Source organism: Phaseolus vulgaris, chromosome 2, assembly GCF_000499845.2.
Source record: "Phaseolus vulgaris cultivar G19833 chromosome 2, P. vulgaris v2.0, whole genome shotgun sequence".
Taxonomy (NCBI): domain Eukaryota; kingdom Viridiplantae; phylum Streptophyta; class Magnoliopsida; order Fabales; family Fabaceae; genus Phaseolus; species Phaseolus vulgaris.
Window position 1 is genome coordinate 9,039 of NC_023758.2, and position 20,812 is coordinate 29,850.

At 37.2% G+C, this 20,812-nt stretch overlaps 3 protein-coding genes across 4 annotated transcripts; all 3 read right to left on the reverse strand.

Moving 5' to 3' along the window:
* Nucleotides 1-3,812: 3,812 nt before the first annotated feature.
* LOC137809934 (G-type lectin S-receptor-like serine/threonine-protein kinase LECRK3) lies at nucleotides 3,813-6,776 on the reverse strand. Its single transcript, XM_068610994.1, has one exon. It carries the CDS (start codon nucleotides 6,538-6,540, stop codon nucleotides 4,120-4,122), a length of 2,421 nt encoding a protein of 806 aa, XP_068467095.1. The 5' UTR covers nucleotides 6,541-6,776; the 3' UTR covers nucleotides 3,813-4,119.
* Nucleotides 6,777-8,418: 1,642 nt separating this feature from the next.
* LOC137809937 (ubiquitin carboxyl-terminal hydrolase 3-like) lies at nucleotides 8,419-11,491 on the reverse strand. The gene is made up of 9 exons (XM_068610998.1): nucleotides 11,311-11,491; nucleotides 10,969-11,100; nucleotides 10,848-10,886; nucleotides 10,543-10,648; nucleotides 10,399-10,457; nucleotides 10,209-10,283; nucleotides 9,632-9,680; nucleotides 9,419-9,495; nucleotides 8,419-8,820 (listed from the first exon to the last, which is right to left on the reverse strand). The coding sequence occupies exons 1-9, from the start codon at nucleotides 11,368-11,370 to the stop codon at nucleotides 8,731-8,733; spliced, it is 687 nt and encodes a 228-aa protein (XP_068467099.1). The 5' UTR covers nucleotides 11,371-11,491; the 3' UTR covers nucleotides 8,419-8,730.
* Nucleotides 11,492-12,083: 592 nt separating this feature from the next.
* LOC137809936 (uncharacterized) lies at nucleotides 12,084-20,633 on the reverse strand. 2 transcript variants are annotated; one of them, XM_068610997.1, is made up of 7 exons: nucleotides 19,334-19,461; nucleotides 14,318-14,374; nucleotides 14,214-14,250; nucleotides 13,894-14,117; nucleotides 13,692-13,728; nucleotides 13,355-13,566; nucleotides 12,084-12,829 (listed from the first exon to the last, which is right to left on the reverse strand). In XM_068610997.1, the coding sequence occupies exons 2-7, from the start codon at nucleotides 14,354-14,356 to the stop codon at nucleotides 12,194-12,196; spliced, it is 1,185 nt and encodes a 394-aa protein (XP_068467098.1). In that variant the 5' UTR covers nucleotides 14,357-14,374; nucleotides 19,334-19,461; the 3' UTR covers nucleotides 12,084-12,193. The 2 variants fall into 2 exon arrangements, 1 of the variants encoding a protein (XP_068467098.1); XR_011080824.1 differs by lacking the exons at nucleotides 12,084-12,829; nucleotides 13,355-13,566; nucleotides 13,692-13,728; ... (1 more) ...; nucleotides 14,214-14,250; nucleotides 14,318-14,374 and adding exons at nucleotides 18,970-19,196; nucleotides 19,600-19,786; nucleotides 19,897-20,105; nucleotides 20,196-20,633 and having other exon boundaries at nucleotides 19,334-19,474.
* Between the last annotated feature and the right edge of the window lie 179 nt (nucleotides 20,634-20,812).

The window sequence follows — 20,812 nt, forward strand, 5'->3', positions numbered from 1 at the left end:
CCTCCTTTCTATCTTTCAACGAACCAAAACTATACACGTTCACTATCATAACTTGTACCCCTACTCCTACCTTCCAAACACCTTTGACAACTGAAAAAAAATCTCCCCTTGAAAGAGCTTGTCAAATTGAAACAATTTCTTCTCACGTGGTGATAATTCCTCCTGCATAATTAATGGCTTCGATTTCGACCCAATCGATTTCGTTATAACCCCACAAATGGTAGCAACTCTCCTTACCAAACTCAGAGCACTTCAAACCATTCCAACCTCCTCGCTTCGAATCAAATCACGTAAATATTTTATTTTAATGTTTTCTCCTAACCCACTTATATTCATACTAATTAGACTCGTCATCAGAAACACAAATCTCCACCAGTCTACTCTTGTTGTTCCAATCTTCCAAAGAACGAAGCATGTTTAAAACGACTTATTCTTCCCTAAGAAAGTGAAACACATCTCCTTACCAATGTTCCACATTTTCATGGCTTCTCTGTAATCATTTTTCATCCACACCAAATTATTACCATTTCTAACGGCACTGTTCGAGATGAAGATCTCTAACCTTAGCTCGCTTGATGAAGCGGACTTAGATACCCTCTCAATCACTGGTACACTTCCATCTCTTAATGGGTACGTAATTCCATCCATTTCACCAATGTTGGCCAACATCCTCCCCACTGGGCAACTGGAAAAGAAGGAATCTGACCCGCTGACCTTCACCCTAGGAGGAAAAAAACTGCAGTAGACCCGCCGATAACTGCCTCGCCTTTCCACATAGACCCTAAAATGCTCATCTTCTCCGCAGTGATTGTTGTCTCACCTTGAACCCCACACATACTTGCCCAGAACTTGCAGCGTCGTAGCCTATTGCAGCTCCCTTGTCGCCGTCACACCCTTCTGTTGGCATCACAGGGAAGCTCGCGAAAGAATCGACTCCCAAACCGCTTCCCACCACCTCGTCGTCATCCCCTCTGGTTACGTCGTTGTCGTCCCCTCTGGTTACATTGTCGTCGTCCCTCTAGTTACATTCCTACCGAGACCCACCAAACATGTCGCGCCACCGACCGCCACGTTCCCAGCGTGTTTCGTCACGTCGTCATTTGGGCCAAGCCCTAGAGTTTCTCCTACCCAACTTTTTGGTCTCAATTGGGCCTGAACCGACCCACTACAAATTAGATCATTTGGCCATGTCCCTTCGAAAGTCGTTCTGCGATTAATTCCTTTCAGGTAACTGTTAGTCTTACGCGTCCCATTTTTCTTTATGATTATACCCTCTTTCCTCGGTTCCAAAGCATCGTTCTGACTCTTTGCATCAGAATTAATTCGCCGCCTTTCAAGATCTATTCCCCTTCCACCGCGAACTAAACAGTCTTCTTCTCAACTCTCCATTCTTCAGACCTACCGTCGTAATCAAAACACTCAAATTCAGATAAAACTTCCCTAACACTAGCGTTTTTTTCCAAACATAATAGATTCTCCACACCCTAAGTTAGTTTTAAAAACCATCATTTTTTTTAGGTTTTCTTTTATATGTCATACAGATTCAGAGAACAATCAGTTGCAATCCAGAAATGAGTATTGCTTAGTAATATGTGCAAAGTATTCTACACAACTTCAAACCATGGAATATTGCCTTTTAAATTTTTATCTAAGGATGGTAGCACCCTGTGGTGGAAAAGAATGTGAAGACAATTAGAGGAAGAGGTTCATTGTTAAAGCAGACTCACTATACCGTCATTTACCAAATAAATTCAAAAGCTTCATCTATTAAACTATTGCTACAGAAATCTGGTCATTTGAAAACAATATAAACAAACACTTTGTCAACTGCATGAGTTATTACAGCATCATGCAAAAAGTTAATCCCTGATAAAAACCAAAAACTAAATGCAAAAGAAAGGAGAATAGAAATAAAATGACGGTGATAGACAGAATCAATTCTATACAAAATTTACCATCAACTCAGGCAAAGCATATTAAATGCGGCCTCTGTAGGGAATTCTACCATTTACAATTTTACTTATTAATTACTCAAATAGGTAAAATTTTAAAAGATTAACCAAATGAATAAGTCATGCTCAATGTACCACTCTCTTTATTAGGAAGAAATCGTGTATAATCAAATTTCATTTCAATTGAAGTTGTAACACTTCAACACAACACGAATTATCTATTTTAATATTTTTTTAAATTTTAATCACAGTAAATAACTTGTGAAATTGCTCTATAATAATAAATAAAAAAACCCGCTTATCCATGGTTTGATGCCTGCATTACCAATGTTTGAAACAGAGAAATCAGTGGTCAGATCATGTGAAGTTAAATAAGATATAATTTTCAAATATTGAGTCATTAAATATTTTAATTCCTTCTTCCCATTTAAAAAGGAACTTCTTCTACCCTATTTTCCCAGAAAAATCCTCGTGAACATTGTATGCAAGTCATACGACATTAAGGTAGATAAAATTGAGAAGGAAGTAGTTTTACTCGAACATGTTGACATGTACTCGCAAATTAGTGTCCCTGTGAAGTTTAGAGGCCATCGGTATGCGTTACGTTTGCAGACATTTACCATTGTACAAAACAAATACAAGGTTGCATAATAACAAGATTAAAGATAAATGTTAAAGCCACTAAGTATGCACCATGTACACCTAAAGATTAAAGATGCTAACAACAAGAACATAACTAATCCAAACTGATAGGATAAACGATGACTGAACTATGATACTATACCAGTTCCACAAACATATCACATGGAAACTTGGAACGAATGGTTGTTGAAGAATCTAAAGTGGCTTCCTCGATAGGTTAACTTCCAAAGGAGAAATCATTCTGCAGAACGAGTTGAGTCCACTGGGTATCACCCGAAAGGTACTGGAGGAGAATATTATCCAATACAATCACTTTGTTTAGGGCAAAAAATCCATGCACATCCTCCAAGAGTCATCCTTCTTAACCAAGGTGGATCGCTCATGCAGAAGCTCTTGGTACGGTTGGAAGACAACCTCATGCGTGGTCAAAACTTCACATAAATCTAGTGAAAGATCTCTCTCCCTCGAGGTAATATGATCTTCATCAACGACCATTTTATGAAGCACTCCTTGTGGAGCTGGTGTGATTGAAAAGCCATGGAGGTGCTGCCCTTTAGAGTAACGACCTCACCTTTATCTTCGAAACACTCTATCTTTCGACGCCAATCAATGGTGGCGTCTCCAACAGTCTCCAACCACGACATTCCCAAGATGACGTCAACACCCCCCAAGGTATAAGCTTCTACAGAGAAGAAGTTGGCCAACCTTGACTTCTGCTTGAGCTTTGTGGGAAGCACTTTGATCCATTGCATGTGGATAATCCATTGCATGTGGATAATCCCATGCAAAATGAATCAGTGCTAGAAGAAGAATCAAATATCCCTATAGTCCTCCATCCAACTTCATAGCTTTTACTTGAGCTAAGTATAGACCAGAGTGGACTTATTCCACCTTCAGAAATGGTTTTATAATACACCCAACTCAATCCCACCACTCGTTATAAAAGAATAAACAAACAAAAAAAGAGTTAAACATAGATAATATTTGGATGTTTGATGAAAATGAGTGGTGTGTATATCATTACTCTTTATTTAATATTATTTTAACAAAGATATCGTGATTGAAGATGAGTGCTTATATTATGGAAAATATATATAAATTGTGTTAATCTTGTAAACTAATTGATAACTTGATTTTGAATTTTTTTTACAAAATGCACACTATGAGACTCTTTGTAGTAGGTATATTTACAGGCTCGGGGAATACTGAAACTCTAGGTGCTAAGAATAAGAATGCTTCCTCCATATATTTCAGACTATGACATCTTGAATGACGTACATAAAAACAAAAGAAAATACAAAATAAACATGCATGTATAGTGCTTAAAAATCGTACAGGAGGAATTGATACAACCGTATTTCTATACTTAAAATTTTAAATTTTATATGAAATGACAAAAATATTCTTTATTATATCATTAATAAAAAGTTGTATAATGGAGCAAGATGTCATAATATCAACCTGATGCTCTCCTGATTCATAGAATAGAAATAGCCATGGGACCACCTTTTCCCCTACAATTTGTTTAGTTAAGGCATGGAACGTATGAGAAAGGAGATGGTGGGTTAGGGACTTCAACAAAGCCTTCTAGCATTTGCATGACCATCCCCATTGTTGGTCTCATTTCAGGTTGCTCATGAATGCACCATATTGCTATTTTTACCCATTTTTGTAGCCTCACATAGTCAGATAAGGCCTCTTCATCGTTCTCCACCAGAACATCTATTTTCCCTTCCATAAAGCAATCACAAGCCCAATCTGTCAGCAATGCCTTCTCTTCTTCCCCTGACTCCATCATCAACACACTTCTTCTGCTGCAAATTATTTCCAACAACATTACCCCAAAGCTGTAAACATCCACTTTAACCGTCACAGCAACATTCTTGAACCATTCAGGAGCCACATATCCTCGAGTTCCTCGGATCATAGTGGTGGTTCTACTTTGGTCAGACAACAACAACTTGGCCAGCCCAAAGTCAGATATCTTTGGATTCAAATACTCATCTATCAGTATATTTTGAGGTTTTATATCACAATGAATAATGGGAGTGTCACACTCTTCGTGCAAGTACACCAACCCTCTTGCAATCCCCAGAGCAAATCCAACCCTTACATTCCATTTGGGGTTGGATTGTCCAAACAGGATGTCTGCAAGAGTACCATTGCTCATGAACTCATACACCAATATTCTATTCATTCCCTCGTCACAAAATCCAATCAACCTGACCAGATTTTTGTGACAGGTTCTACCAATGGAACTCAATTCAGTCCTAAATTCCTTCTCTCGTTCTTGTGCCAATCTGTCCAATCTCTTCACAGCAACCAGATGACAAGAACCTGCTTCTAGTTGCCCTTTGTAAACAATGCCATAAGAACCTCTGCCTATTTCCTCCTTAAAATTCCATGTGGCCTTTTCCAATGTTTCATAAGTAAACGAATGCAAATTTGTTTCCAAAGGACTAGAAGAAGTTATGGGAACTCTTTTCACTTTTGGCTTCATGAGAAAAAACAAAGCAACTGTAGCTAGGAGAATACTGTTAAGGACAAGAGAACCAATAAGTGGTCCCAAAAGAAACAACTTAGCTTTATATTCTTTCTTTGAATCCGGAGACAGGGGAAGTTCCATGTTTGCACCTGGATAAAAGTTGCGAATAACTCTTGTTTTGATATAGACAAAATGTTGATCACTGATTGGTTGTTGTCTACCGTTACCAAGGGGAAATCTCTTCAGCCAACAAGTGTCGCCTCCTGAAATGGCCATAGCACACATGCAATCCTGCAAGCAAAATTGCCGGCAGTCCTGTCTAGAGTAAGGTTGTATCCTTTCATAATCCCCCAAAGGAAAATTAAAATCTCGAGCGGCATGCATTTCATATAGTTCCTCTGGCGGTGTTTGAACATCGGCTCCACAAGCGAGGGTGAAATTGGGTTGGCATCCACCAAATTGATTACTTGGATCCAACAGCGAATACCCATAAGGACATTTGCAGGTAGGCCTATTTTTTTCCATGGAGCAGTAGCTATTATAGCCACAGGAACCGCTACCATACTGATAAAATATTTCATTGCAAATGTTGTCAGGAACATACCTCATGATTTTCCACCCTGGTTGAGCAGTGCTGTTCCGTGGATGATAATACTGCGTGAAAACTCCACTGAAGTCAAGCGTTGCTCTGTAGTAATTCACCTCAGGATCGAGATCCGTGCTATTCCATTGCGAACCTTGAGGTTGGATTGTAGTCCCATTTGTGGTCTTTGCATAGATATCCCCAGACTCATTGAACACTAATGTTGAAGCAGCACCAGAGGCATCCAGCACATAATACGAGTTGTATTTCAGTGGAGAAGGCCATGCAAGAGTACTCAGTAACACATTACCATCCTCGAAATAAAGTTGGAACCTTCCACTTGAGTAATTGGTGTCTGTCAATCGAGAAGTTAGCGTGCCTCCGGGTTGGAGAGATTGATTAGGCAACAAGGTGTCTGTGGGGTTCTCAAAACTTTGCCACAACTTTTCAGAGTTCTGATTGAGTAGAACAAAGTTGCCAGTATCAAGCATAGATCCTACGGAGACAATTATACCTTCCAAGTTTGATGTCCATATGGAATCTCCTTTGGGACCTGCTAGAGTTAGCCCCGCTGATGTGATCCGAACCTGTGATCCCGTTGGTGCTGTCGCAAGTTTGTTGTCTGTTTTTGCACTCCAAACAACGGTCTTGTCGGGTATCATGTCGTACCATATGGCAACCATGAAGAGCTTGGTTTTGGGATCTGTATCATTATTGAATGGGCGAAACCCAAAGGCAAAATGAGCGGAAGGTGAACGCCACACACCATTGTCTGCGGTGGAAAGTGTGGAATCAATATTAACGTTTGCAAAAGCTAAGGAAAGAAGATAAAATTGAAGAGAGATAAGTGTTGGTATAAGGAGGGTAAAGGAAGCCATGGATTGAATTAAGATGTTAGTGTGTAGTTATTTTGCAATGACTTATAAGAATACAGCCTCGTGAGACACTCTTCCAGCTGGGAAGGAAATACTTGGAAGACGAGGATAAGGTGATGAAGGGCCCTACAAGGGAATGACTTTTCATATAGGAAAAAGTTTCATGTATTAAGAAGTGGGGTTGTTTAAAATCTTTGTTAGGTGAGAGTATTTATTTAGGAGTGGAAAAGCATTCTTATGTATATTGACTATGGTTACACATCCACATCCACTAGATTTAAACTATCTTTAATATGATATAACCTATCCTAACAAAGAATTTGTTATGTTTATACCACTCATACACCCATAAATATATAGTGTGAGATAGTAATTAGGGGTCTCGAAGTAAAAGAGTGTATAAATAAGTCGTTATAAATCTTATCTTGGTTTTATATGGTCGAATGACTTAGAGTCAAATTCTTAATAACTATCACCAACTGAAACGAGTCCCGTATAAGGCTTGAATGTTGTCTTACTATCAGTTATTTTAAACTGGAGTGAGTGGAAGAGGCTCTGTTATGCTTCCTGGGTCATTTGCTATGCAGGACTCTGTATTTTCTCTGCATGCCAAACCCTCTAGTGGAAGAGATGCAATAACTGAGAATAATGTTTTGTATTACTTTGGTCGCTTCTCTTGTTGCAGGATTTTAAACCCTTGTCATTAAAATTTACATTTCTAGTTTTTAACCGATCGTTCTAACATTATTTATTTCATATTTTAAATAATATTATAAAAATTTAAATCAAAAATTATTTTTTAAAGGACACAATGTAAAGCAATATCAGTGTAGTAATTTTAAATTTTTATTAAAAATACTAGTAATAATTGAGTATCTTGTATTTTTTTTCTATGATGAGCATCTTATAATTGACCCTGAATAGCTTTCCACAATAATACTCACAACTATTACAGACTTTAAATGAATTTATGAGATTTAAAATAAAATCCACAAATAAAACTTAACGAGTGCGAACGTGAAAAAGGGGTGATTGGACGAACAATGTATGCTAACGTAAAAGCTGGAGAATAAAAATGTTAAATAAAATAGATTAAAGAAAAATAAAACGAAATTAATAAATTAAATATCAATTATAAAAATATTTTTATCAGGCTACGTATTATATATTTTTGATAGCTGAAGAAAAGAATAAAGCAAAAGGGATCCATCAACGATTTCATGTATTAATTTCTTGTTCAAATATAAACAAAATATATCCCAAGTTTCCAACTAATTTTATCTGATTTTATTACATATTTGGGGCTAAAATGGAGAAAGTCATATTAAATTCGTAAAAATATTTTTTAATTCGTCGTATCACTTATTTTATTCCACATTTTATGTCTTATTTTTTCCATATTTCTAACAAAGGATTTGTAATAAACATGGCACAATACTCGAGTCTCCAATTCCAACGTCTCTTTAACAGTGTTTCTTACTTGAAAAATGATAGGGGGAAAGAAAAAAGAAAGTGGAAGTGATTTGATAAAGAAAAATTGAGTAAAAATGTTAAAATGAAAGAAAAAAAAAGGTGAAACCCAAAGCCTTGTAATACAATTATTGATCTATATTGTTCAAGATGTTATATTTCAAATTATATTACGCACAGAGCAATCTCAGCACATAAATTTCCAGCACTCCCAGAGCCTAACCTAAACTGATAAAAAGATTAATTTAATGTTCACCGAACATCTTAATTCAATGTGATGTAATTATGTAAAAAGATTTATTTTTTACTCGTTCACAATGTTTCTTTACTAAACAGATTTAAACTTTAAAAAATCAATTTTCAACTTAATGTTGTCTAATTTAAACGCATATTTACTTGGCAGAACAAATGTTAAAAACATGCACTTCTATTATGTCATACAGATTCACAGAAGAATGAGTTGCACTGGCAGCAATTTTGTTCTATAGACTACCATGACATCCCTACAACCAGGTAGTGGCTGCGATCTTTACAGATGCAATCCAGAAATGAGTATTGCTTAATGCGAAGTTTTCAACAACGCTTCAAATCATGGATTGCCTTTTAATTTTTTATTTACATTGTTTCATTGTGAAAAAAAACTCGCTTCCTATTGATCTGTAGTGTAAAGTAAAATCTAAACATAATAACCCCAACAAGCCTAAATCAATAGCCTTAAAATATCTACCCGGATTTCTTGTACAAGGCCATGACATTGAAGTTGAGGGACTCCGGATTTTTCTGGATCATGCTCTGTATTACCTTAGCTGCATCCTGTCGTAATTTGAATATATTAGTAATTTTAAAATTGTAAATCGGGTAACACACTTTGTAATAAAGGAAGATATATATATAATATGAAGGTCAGCAAACCCAGCAAATCAACGTGATGAAATGATTAAGATACACAGGGTTGAAAAAACCATCATCAAAGACTAAATACAATCCCACCAAATTTGACAGGAAAAATGCACTCGCCTGAAGCAAAAGTCTTATAGCAGGTGCACAATGCATGCAAAATGGGGACTGAGAATGGTAGCACCCTCTGGTGGAATGGAATGGGAAGACAATTTTCATTGCTTAGATGATTAAAGCAGGGTCACTAGCGTCATTTACCAAATAGATTCAAAAGCATCCTCTATGAAACGGATCATTTACCAAATAGATTTAAAAGCATCCTCTATGAAACAGATGCTAAAATCTGGAAGTTCGGCTTATAAATATTGCCCAAGCTGCTTTACTATATAAATCTGGTCATTTGACAACAATATAAAGACACACTTTCTCTGTTTGCATTTACAAAACAAACAGATTATTTCCAGTACACAAGCAGAAAGATGAGATGGCCTTAAAATGCAAAGATATTATTTACCCTCAACAAAGTACTTCGAGAAGATGGACCATGAGATATTGGCCACGATTTTCTTCCATCAAGCTCATAAAGCTCATCTGCATGAATTTTTACAGCATCATGAAAAAAATCAATCCCTGATCAAATGCAAAAAAAAAATGCAGGGGAAAGGAGAATGGAAAGAAAAAAGAAACACAACTGTGATATACACAATCAATGGTATAGAAAATTTACCATCAACACAGGCAAAGCATATGAAATGTGCAACTGCGTTGTCTGATGCCTGCATTACAAATATTTGAAACGGAAAAATCAGTGGTAAAGTGAGAAGCTGAATAAAATATTTCCTGGCAAATAGAGTCAAATTAAATATATTAATTCCTTCTTCCACCCTATTTTCCCAGTAAATCCTCGTGAGCATGCAAGTCATACAACTTCAAGGTACATAAATTGGAGAAGGAAGTAGGGTTTGACTCAAACATGTTGACATATACTAACAAATTAGTATTCCAGTGAAGTTGAGAGGCCATCAGTATGCTTTACTTTTGCAAACATTTATCATTTTTCAAAAACAAATACACGCTTACATAATAACAAGAATAATGACAAGATTTAAGATAAATGTTATCTAAAGCCACTAAGTATGCTTCATGTATGACACCCAAAGATTAAAGATGCTAACAAGAACAAAACTAATCCAAATAGATATGATTAAATTTACAATATATGATAACTGAACCATGGAACTATACCAGTTCCACAAATATATCACATAATTCCCAATACAGTGTTGCTTCGATCAATAAATTACCTCTGTATCACCAGCATATGCTGCCACTGAATGAGCCACTTCCATTTCTCTGTCATTCTCCAGAAATTTGGCACGCTGATATAAATTACAAAATGTAAAATGGGTATTTCTTTTAAGCTGATCAACAGTGTCTAAACTTGCATGTGCGAACATACTAAGAGGGAAAAAAGGTAAGGTGAGGAGGAATAACCTGCTGTGGATCCATGCTTGCAGTAGATTTAAAGAAGTTATCAAAGAAAGACCCCTCAACTGGCAAAAGCAATACTAACTGGTAAATAATGATCCAGTATATCAAAAATCTCAACAGAGCGAGAATTAACCGGTGACAACTCACCGAGCTTGACTTCAGAAGTCAAGTTGCCAAGAGCGTGAAGCAGTCCAATTGTCCCACAAGCATTACCAACGGTTTGCTTCATAAAGTACACTCTACTGCTATATTCCTGCACCGGAACACCACAGCAGGCAGTTCACTAACTAATGTTCAATGACATTATGCTATATGCTAACCAAAATAAAACTTCACTAGGCTACTGTTCACTGAGTAATGAGACCGAAAAACACATGTTGTCAAACAAAACAGGCAATTCAGAGAAAAGGGAAAAATGCAGAAAAGATTATAACAGTGTGAAATCCACTAACCTTTTTTTCATTTTCTTGCTGCAACCTTTCTTCCTCACTCTAATAATTTGACAAAATCGGTAGAATATAAGTGACAGACATGGAAAATGACGAGTTGAAATAGAAGAAAAAGGACAAAAACCTGGGTGGTTAGGGGATAAAGAAAAAGCACGGCGAGAACGGGGTTTGGAACCATTTGCAGAAGCTCTTCATCTAAGCCATAAACATCACAGCATTCTGCCTCGTCCTCTCCAAGCCCAAGCCCCCAAAGGAACTGCAAATCACCTAAATCATTATACGCTTAACTATGAATGTCATTAATTCGAAGAAGAATGAGAAGACAAAAGTATTCAATTCTAAAATCCTGAAAAAGATTCTTGATTAAAATTAAAAGTTGTTACTATTCCAATCGCATTAAACGAAAAAAAAAAAAAAAACAATAGCACAAATAATAAAACGCAATGGGAGGATCCATGGAGAGAACCTGATTCATGACATCAGGGTTTGCTTCGAGCGGAAGCCACCTTTTAGCAGAACAAGCCATTGCTTTCGCTTCTTCTTCCTGCTCCACCTGCACTACCTTCACAACACTGCCTTTCTTTTATAGTTTTTAGTGGGCCCAGAAGGCCCACAGCTTTCTCAAAATAAGATTTTAGCCCATTTCGTTTTATATATAGATTAGCTAATTAAATAAATTGATCAAGGGTAGCATGCACCTCCATAATTTTTAAAATTAACCAAGTGGTTTCCAAATTAATTTTCATGAAAAGTTTCCAAAATAAACTTTTGAAATTTTCAGGATTTCAAAAAGAAAAAATTTCGTAATAAATTTTTCAGAATATATTAAATACATTTTGAAATGAATTTTTCAAAATAAAATTTTCAAAACATATATGATTCCTTCTGGAAAGAGTTTTATACTAATAAGAGCAAATCACATTTGCATCTCTTGAGGCTGTATTAAAAATATTCACAATTTTTCTAGCTTTAAAATTTAAAGGACGCTGATTTTCCTATTTATGTAATAAACTAACACTCATTTCCTTTATATTTTTAATAAAATAATATTTCTATTTTTATTTTAAAACATCACAATTAAAACATAAATAAAAAATTGCAAAAAATAATTAATATATACATAATATCCAAAAAAAATATCATCACTCTACTATAAATTCTATTATAAAAATATTAAATTTATACTATTGAGAAAATATTATTCTGATATTAAAAGAAATAAATAGTTAAAGAAATATGTGATTAAACTTATTATCTTACTATTATAATTGAAGATGGTTTAATTCAATAGTAAAGTATGATAACAGAATGAAAATCATTCATAACACAATCAAATGTTCTCTCAGGTCTCAAAATCTACGAACCCAACGCTCGAGCCTAAGTTGTTTCATAACAGGCCCAACATCAGGTTTACGTTTCTGTGGGCATTGCCATTTCCCTGTTATCCCCATGTCATTATACTGTTGAACATTTGTTGATTCTGTTAATGCCTTTCTCTTTGTAACACCACATTGCAATGGAATCGATACTGTACTTGTTGACCGCTCTAATAATATTTTTTCAGGTTTCTTCCACGAAGGTTCATCATTAGCCCTATTGCAAATCTTCTTCCTTGTTGTCACAAAGCCATCATTTTCTTTATTGCTTGTACAGGATGCACTTCTTGTTGAGAAGATTTTAGTAGCACTTGCACTCAAGTCAAGCTTGTAATCATGTTGGATATCAGTTTTTGTTTTTGTTATTTGGGTATCCTTCTTATGTAGCAGCTTTGGAGGACTCGTTGCACTTCTATCAGTATCCAGTGGCATTAGATGTTCCTCTCGATCGTAACCGGGACTTCTGTGATTCAGGTCCAATGTCTCCTTGTGCTTGGTTGGAGCAAGATTATGTTGCAGTGTTTCATCTTGCATGCATAGCTGCAAAATCTTTGTCGGATAAGTGTCAACTGTAGTTGAATTTTTCTTCACTTCAGCACTGTGATCACCCTATGATTTCAACCGCAAAGAAAACCAGTGAGGATTGGTGACTTGGAGGATAATACAGTTCACATTCATGTATTTAGAGCCATATATTAACCAAACTTCATTTCACTACCAAAAAAAAATATCCATGTTCTTACAGTTGTCGTTAAAATTCTTCTAATTTATATAGACTTCATCCAACAAAAATGGAATGAGTCACATGTATACTAATGGTTCAATTTTCATTGCACAGTCCAATTCCATAGGCACAAGGTAAACAGCTACGTATTAGAATATGTTTTCTTGAAGTGCTTAAACTGTCACTAAATAAACAATATCTATTCATTAAGTAGTGAAACACTCTAAGTGCAATTCAGAACAAATGCTTATTGGCATACTTTCATTCAGTCTCACATATCAGAAACCACAACCATATGCAATTTCTTCAAGTAAACATGTGATATATAAGGGTAATTAAAAAAATGAAAGGTTTTAATAGAATAAAAAAGGAGTGCTGGGCACCCGTATTAAGGCTGCTTTTGCTTTTACCTTTGTGTTTTTATCAAAGGAGTTATTGTGCTCAACACATCCTTTCGGGTGGCCATTTGCAGACCTGCTTCCATCTGCTTTCACGACTACAAAATCAAACGTCTTCCCGCGCTGATTTTCTTCAGAAACTTCGTCTCTTAAAAGACTACATGTATCAGACTCAGGTGACTCGTAAACATAGCTGGAGAACCAGTTTCTGATGTCTGGAGGCTCTGAATCAGAAAATAGAAAACGGCACACACACAAAGCTGAAATAATTGAATATGCACGACTGCAAACCAAATCATAGCTACATTCTACAAAAGAAATCCTACAAGAAGCAGGGCAAAGAACAAACCAGAAAGGAGTGAACATGAACTGAATGGTCCAAGATTCTGTAAGAAACAAAAAAAAAACAGATGTAAAATTCTAAAATCTCCATCTCTTAGCTTAACATCTGAAAGTCTAACTTCAAAAGCCCTAAATGAAAACCATAAATACGAATAACCTGGATTTCTTTCTGCCATCAATTAAAAAATAAAAAAGAGTAGAAGGTTCACCTTGTTCATGCACTGGTCTTCGTTATGAAGATCTTCTTCTTCTTTAACTACCTTGTCCCCATCAGCCCGTAGACCTCGAATTCTAACCTTTGCTTCTACTTCTTTTGCACCGGCTCCCTGAGATTCGTTTTCCGAGAAAGCAGAATCTTCAACACTGAAATTCGAATCCGGATCGGGAGATTGATACTCATAGCTAGAGAACCAATTCCCAACATCAGGGGGCTCTGACATGCATACCCAGAAAACCCAGAAATCAGAAGGAGATACCCTTTTAACATTAACAGGTAATTGATAAGTTTTGAGAAGTAATTGATACGAACCAGAAGGGAATGAAAGCGAGAACCGTGAACTGGGAAGCTGAAAAGAAGAAAGAAAATGAAGAAACGGTTTGAGATAGGGGAAAGAAGGAAAATTTGGTTGATACCTTGGAATTGAGGCCTTCAAAGCTTGGAATCGAATCCATCAAAATGCGTCCATGAAGCTACGATCATACACGACAAGAAAGTATAGCAAGCAATGCCAATTTTTCGTTCCAAAATTTTTACGGTATTTGTTAAATTTTTAAGTTTTGGCGCCACTCAGCGCCATTTTTTTTCAGACTATTATGCTGAATCTCTTTATTCTATTCATCTTCTTCCCTGTTCTAAAAATAGTATATGTTTTCGAATCTTTAATTACGGAAATATTAATGAAGAGTCTCTTAATAATTTTTTATGTAAAATGCGTTATTTGAATAATATTTTTTATTGATAGCATAGTTTTTTTAGTTAAAAATAGTGCTAACAACTAAATCGATGAATGATGGAATATAGAGAAAAAAAAAAAGTTTTCTCACACCTGAGTACCGACTAATTTAATTAAGAAACTTTTGTGTTTATTTCAAAGTAAAAGGTTGATTTTAAAATTTAATAACAACTTCCAAACTTCTGCTTTTACCCAATTATTTATAAAAAAAAATTAAATTCACCATCAACTCCTTTAACAATATTTTTATTATTCTATATGAAATTTAGAAGTGTTAAAATGGATTTAAATTTGTAAGTCTGATTCAGGTTCAAGTTAGATTAGGGTAAAAAAATTATATTTTTTTAATCGTGAATCAAAGAAAAATCGACTCATTTAATCTATTAAGAATAATTCTCCATTATTCTTTTTATTATAATTTTTTATTATGGTTTTACTTTAACTTTTTCTTTAAGACTATCATTTTGATTCATTTGTTTAAATGATATATACGTCGTGACTTGATTTCTTATAAGCACATTAAGTTGTAGTATAAATAGGTCAACCCCATAAAACCGGCTCATGAGATTGAGGTTTGCATTCACTTATATACAATGAAATGTCCTCATCTCTAGTCGATGTGGGATTTCCAACACACCCTCACGCCGAGGCTACCAACTTATGCGTGGAGATATATGTTATAGGTGGTCCCATAATGACCTAAGTGACCTGATAAACCCAACAAATACTAGGATAGGCTCGAAATGACTCTGATACCATATAAGAAAATGATAAAAAATGGTAAGAAGAATATATGTTTCTTATTCTCTTATTGGTATATTACATCACTTCATGTATAGAAAATATATGATGAGAGTTTCTCTCCCAAATTACAATCTAATTAGGTAGGATATTAATCATGAGATTTTATCATTATTAAATTAATTGCATATAATTGGTACAATATCGTACAATATTGCATACAATAATTACATATAATTTGATAATTATTATTTCTTTAATAAAAAAATAAAGTGGATAATGGGTTAATAAAAAACCTTATTGATATGGGTTAATAAAAAAAAACTTGATTGCATCAGTAGATAACTACCCAATATAATATTTTTGGACCACTTCTTTTATGTTTTGGACCCGACTCATCCTATTGGCTTGATTCTCCCTGCACCCGATCATTTCAAATTGGCACCCGATTGTGGATAGGAAAAGATTAAATTGTCCTTAATGAATTTGACATTAAGTTAAGTGAGAGATGTGCACTCAATGCAATGCACCCAACCCGCAGCCGAAGTGAGAGATTTGCACCCAAGTCTTCCTCTACGTTTTCGCAGTGAACCCACACCGTCAACCACCTTCGTCCCGTTTGATTTCGTCAACAAAGCAGTAGTCGTCACGGCCAAGGACTTCGAACTTTTCCTCTGAAGGAGCCTGATACGGGACTCACAAGCACAAGGCCCATTAGAAGGACATCTAGGCCCATTTGGTTAAAGGATTATATCTAGAAGGATCTCTTTTGTCTTTTGTAGGGATTGGATCCCCTTTTCTGTTAGAATTTTCTGTTATAGCTTTTCAGTATTTTCAACACAGTTGTTTATGAGGACAAATAGTTTTTCAAAGGGTATTATATACCCCACTACACTAGTAAAGTAAGCATGTTGTTGGTTATGTTATTTTTATCCTATAAAAGTTGTTTTTATTCTGATATATCTCTATCCCAACACTTATTTTTCTAGTTTTCTTTGTGTTCTTCCCCTTCCATGCTCCATCGTCGTATCAATTTGGTGCTTTCATTGAGCCTACCTCCATGGCTCCCAAATCAATCAAAGATTTAGAGGAAACCCTACAAACCATTTTAGACAAACTAGCCCATCTCCAAACCCAAATCCAGCAAAACCATGACCATCATGAAACACGTTATAATGCCTTAAACCACACCATAGAATCTCGTCAAAAAGATTGGGAATCCAAACAAGAGGTTGTCAATCACACCCTCCATACCATCTTAACGTCTATACCCCACCGTTACCTTCCCCCAAAGAAACAACCAGTTCTACTACTACCTTCTCTATTCCACACATAACCCCTGTCTCACCCCCACCCCTAACTTCACAAACTACATCCTCCATCTTTGCCACAATAACGTCTGTTGTTCCCCCATCCATTACGCCACATACCACGCTTCCTACCCTACCCCGCCCCCCAAAAATCCAATTATCTTTCTTTGATGGATCTGATTCGCTAGATTGGCTTTTCCAGGCTAACCAGTTTTTCCAATTTTACAATATCACTTAGGAATCTCGCTTACACATGGTCGCTTTCTATATGCGTGGAGATGCTCTTAGTTGGTTTAAATGGATGTACCAAAATCATCAATTAAGTGACTGGCTATCTTTCAGTCGTGCCTTAGAGCTCCGGTTCGGTCCCTCAACCTATGCCAACCATCAAGCCGAGTTGTTCAAACTCCACCAAAATAGCACAATCACTGAGTACCAAAAATCTTTTGAAAGATTGTGCAATCGAGTCTTGGGCCTCACACCTGAGATGATCCTCAATTGTTTTATTTCAGGTTTGATCCCAGAAATCAGAAGAGAGCTTGTTGTTCAACCTACCTCAATCATCTAAGCCATGGGCCTTGCGAAGCTCTTGGAATCTAAAATCCATGATTCAAGGAAATATTACCGTAACCCCATCCTTCCACTACCATCCCCCCATCTTTTACCACCACCACGTCCCCCTTTCCAACCCAAATAGAAACCACTACACCCACCTCTCTACCCATAAAAAAATTATCATCCACCCAGTTACAAGAACGAAGAGCAGCCGATTTATGCTACAACTGTGATGAAAAAAATTTCCCTGGTCACAAGTGTATCACAAAACGTTTCTTATTGCTACTTACTGAAGAACCTACACTAGAAGCACACCCAGACACCTTCCCTGCCTTCGATACTATCTCGACTCTGAGGACCCTAATCCAGTCAACCTATCTCTCCAGGCCTTGTCTGGAACCCCTTCGGCCCACACCTTCAAACTTCAGTGATTTATTCATCATACACCCGTTACCATTTTAATAGACACCGGGAGTTCACACAATATCCTCCAACCTCGCCTAGCCCATCACCCCTAGCCCATCACCTCAACCTTTGCACCCTTCCTATTAAACCTTTTTCCATCATGGTTGGAAACGGCGAGAAAATTCATTGCACACATCTCAACCCAACAGTTCCTGTTTCTATACATAATCATTATTTTTCCATCTACCTCATTCCAATTGAAGGCGCGGATGTAGTCCTAGGAATGGACTGGTTACGTTGTCTTGGACCCTTACAAGCAGATTTCTCTACACTACAACTGTCTTTCCATCACCAAGGCACCATCATAACCCTAGTTGGAACCAACAAACTCTTAGACACACACGCTTCTGTCACCAATATTTGTCACCTCCTACATACCAAAGCCATAACATCACTTCATTTGCTCACTTTCCAACCGGATCCCTTACCAGGCTCCAACCCTTCCCCACAAAATATACACCCCAAGATTCAAAACATCCTCCACACATACCATTCAGTTTTCTCACCTCCTCACGGTTTACCTCCCCACTGCCCCTACAACAATCACATTCCCTTGATCCCAAACTTTACCCCCATAAATATCAAACCCTACCGCTACCCCCACACCCACAAACACACTATGACTTCTCTCATTCAAGAAATGTTGTATGAGGGCATCATCCGCCCAAGTACCAGCCATTTCTCCTCCACAGTCATACTCATAAAAAAAAAAGATTTCTCATTCCTACGATTGAGGAACTCTTAGATGAATTAATTGAGGCACTAGTGTTCACTAAGCTTGACCTACAAGCTGGCTATCACCAAATACGTGTACACCCCACAGACTGCCACAAGACAGCTTTTTGGACCTTTGATGGTCATTATGAGTTTTTAGTTATGCCATTTGGCTTATCTAATGCTCCATCTACCTTTCAAGCTGCAATGAATGACCTCCTCCAACCATACCTAAGGCGTTTTCTACTAGTTTTCTTTGATGACATCTTAATCTACAGTACATCCATGACATACCACATTCAACCTCTCACCATTATTCTCCAATTACTTCAGACTCATTAGTTTTTTGTTAAGGAATCAAAATGCAATTTTGCAGCCCCTACAGTTGCCTATTTGGGCCATATCATTCAACAGGGAACGGTTTCCCCAGATCCAGAAAAGATTCAAGCTATTCTACAGTGGTCCGAGCCCAAATCATTCACTATGCTGCGTGCATTTTTGGCCATTACGGGGTTTTACCGGAAATTCATCTGCGGTTATGCCACTCTTGCCTATCCACTCACGAATTTACTCAAATTGAAAGTTTTTACATGGAATCAAAATGCCAACACAACCTTTACACAGTTCAAAAATATCCTAACTACACCCCCCTTCTTGCACCTCCCTGACTTCATCCTCCCTTTTATAGTGGAAACGGACGCTTCCAATTCCGCCATCGGAGCCGTTTTATCTCAAGCTAGGCACCCTATTGCCTTCTTCAGTAAGAAGCTTTGTCTAAAGAAACAAAACAATCCAGTTTATGTTAAAGAGATGCTAGCAATTACTGAATCTGTTAAGAAATGGAGACACTATCTTATTGGAAATCACTTTCAAATTATCACAAACCAACAAAGTTTAAGGGGATTACTTACCAGTGCTTGTCATACACCGGAACAACAAAAATGGGCTTCACGACTTATTGGGTACAATTTTGATATCCTCTATCGACCCGGACGTCACAACCAAGCTGCAAATTTTCTTTCCAGGCCACCATCCTCAGTTTTTTTAGCCATCTGCTCCCCAGTACCATAGATTATCACAAAATTAAAGAAATACTATCAGACAGCAACTGGACAGCAAGAAAAAAACAAACGGATAGGTATTCCCAACTTAGATTTCAATTTTCACAAGGACTTACTGTACCATGGTCAGAGACTTTACATTCCATCAACAACCAATCTCCGCCCATCCATTCTTCACGAGTTTCATGCAACCCCATTCGCAGGGCATCCCGGTCTCAAAGCCACTCCAACTCGTTTAACTGCCTCTTTCTATTGGCCAGGTATGTACATGGACACAAAAACGTTCATCGGAGAGTGTCTTCCCTGTCAACAGAATAAACCCATCAACACAAAGCCCCTAGGATTATTACAACCCATACCCCCTCCAACTAGAATTTGGGATGAACTAACAACTGATTTTATCACTCACTTACCATCATCGTTCGACCATACATTTATTTGGGTGGTTTGTGATCGACTTTCAAAATCAGCTCATTTCATAGCCCTCCCCACGTCCTTCACCGCCTCTCAACTAGCCAATCGTTTTTCTATGGAGATTTGCAAGTTACATGGTATTCCGAAATCCATAATATCAGACCGAGACCCGCTCTTTCTCAATAACTTTTGGAAGGAGCTATTTCACCTACAAGGAACAAAATTGAAATACAGTACATCTTATCATCCTCAAACCGACGGTCAGACCGAGGTTATCAAAAGAAGTTTAGAAATATACCTCCGCTGTTTCACCAGTGACAATCTGCGAAGTTGGTACAAATACTTGCACCTAGCCGAGTTTTGGTACAATTCTTCTTATCATTCGGCCATAAAAACAACCCCGTTCCAAGCACTCTATGGAAGACCACCACCATCCATCCCGGATTATATATCGAGCACCACATCGGAACCCAATCTGGACACCACCCTTCAAGAGCGAACGCAAATTCTGCACCAGTTGAAGACCAATTTCGCCTTGTCGCAACAACGCATGGCCAAAACAGAAAACGTCGGACGACGTCATCACGTGTTTACCGACGGCGATTGAGTACTGCTCCGTCGACAGGCTTACCGCCAAACATCCCTCACTGGTTTCCCTCACCACTAGCTTACCCGAAAATTTTATGGCCCATACCCGATTACAAAACTCTCTCCCACTGGATTCCAAGATTCACCCAGTATTTCACATTTCTCTCTTCAAACCTTATCATGGACCAAAACCCCCTCTACCCCACCACCCTCACAGCCCGGAAAGAAGCCCATCCCTTTCTCACTCGTCCAACACAAACCACAAAATAACTCTAAGTGAAACTTCACTTCCACCCATAAACTCACCTAACAGTGCATTGAACTCAC

What these genes read in the sequence shown, in the direction of transcription:
- LOC137809934 (XM_068610994.1), bottom strand. Translation starts at nt 6,540, where the DNA reads ATGGCTTCCTTTACCCTCCTTATACCAACACTTATCTCTCTTCAATTT.
- LOC137809936 (XM_068610997.1), bottom strand. Translation starts at nt 14,356, where the DNA reads ATGGATTCGATTCCAAGCTTTGAAGGCCTCAATTCCAAG. An exon ending in TTGAAGGCCTCAATTCCAAG is followed by an intron (nt 14,251 to 14,317) that starts GTATCAACCAAA and finishes TCTTCTTTTCAG; the next exon opens with CTTCCCAGTTCACGGTTCTC. An exon ending in CTCGCTTTCATTCCCTTCTG is followed by an intron (nt 14,118 to 14,213) that starts GTTCGTATCAAT and finishes TATGCATGTCAG; the next exon opens with AGCCCCCTGATGTTGGGAAT.
- LOC137809937 (XM_068610998.1), bottom strand. Translation starts at nt 11,370, where the DNA reads ATGGCTTGTTCTGCTAAAAGGTGGCTTCCGCTCGAAGCAAACCCTGAT. An exon ending in ACCCTGATGTCATGAATCAG is followed by an intron (nt 11,101 to 11,310) that starts GTTCTCTCCATG and finishes GGTGATTTGCAG; the next exon opens with TTCCTTTGGGGGCTTGGGCT. An exon ending in GACTTCTGAAGTCAAGCTCG is followed by an intron (nt 10,458 to 10,542) that starts GTGAGTTGTCAC and finishes TGCTTTTGCCAG; the next exon opens with TTGAGGGGTCTTTCTTTGAT.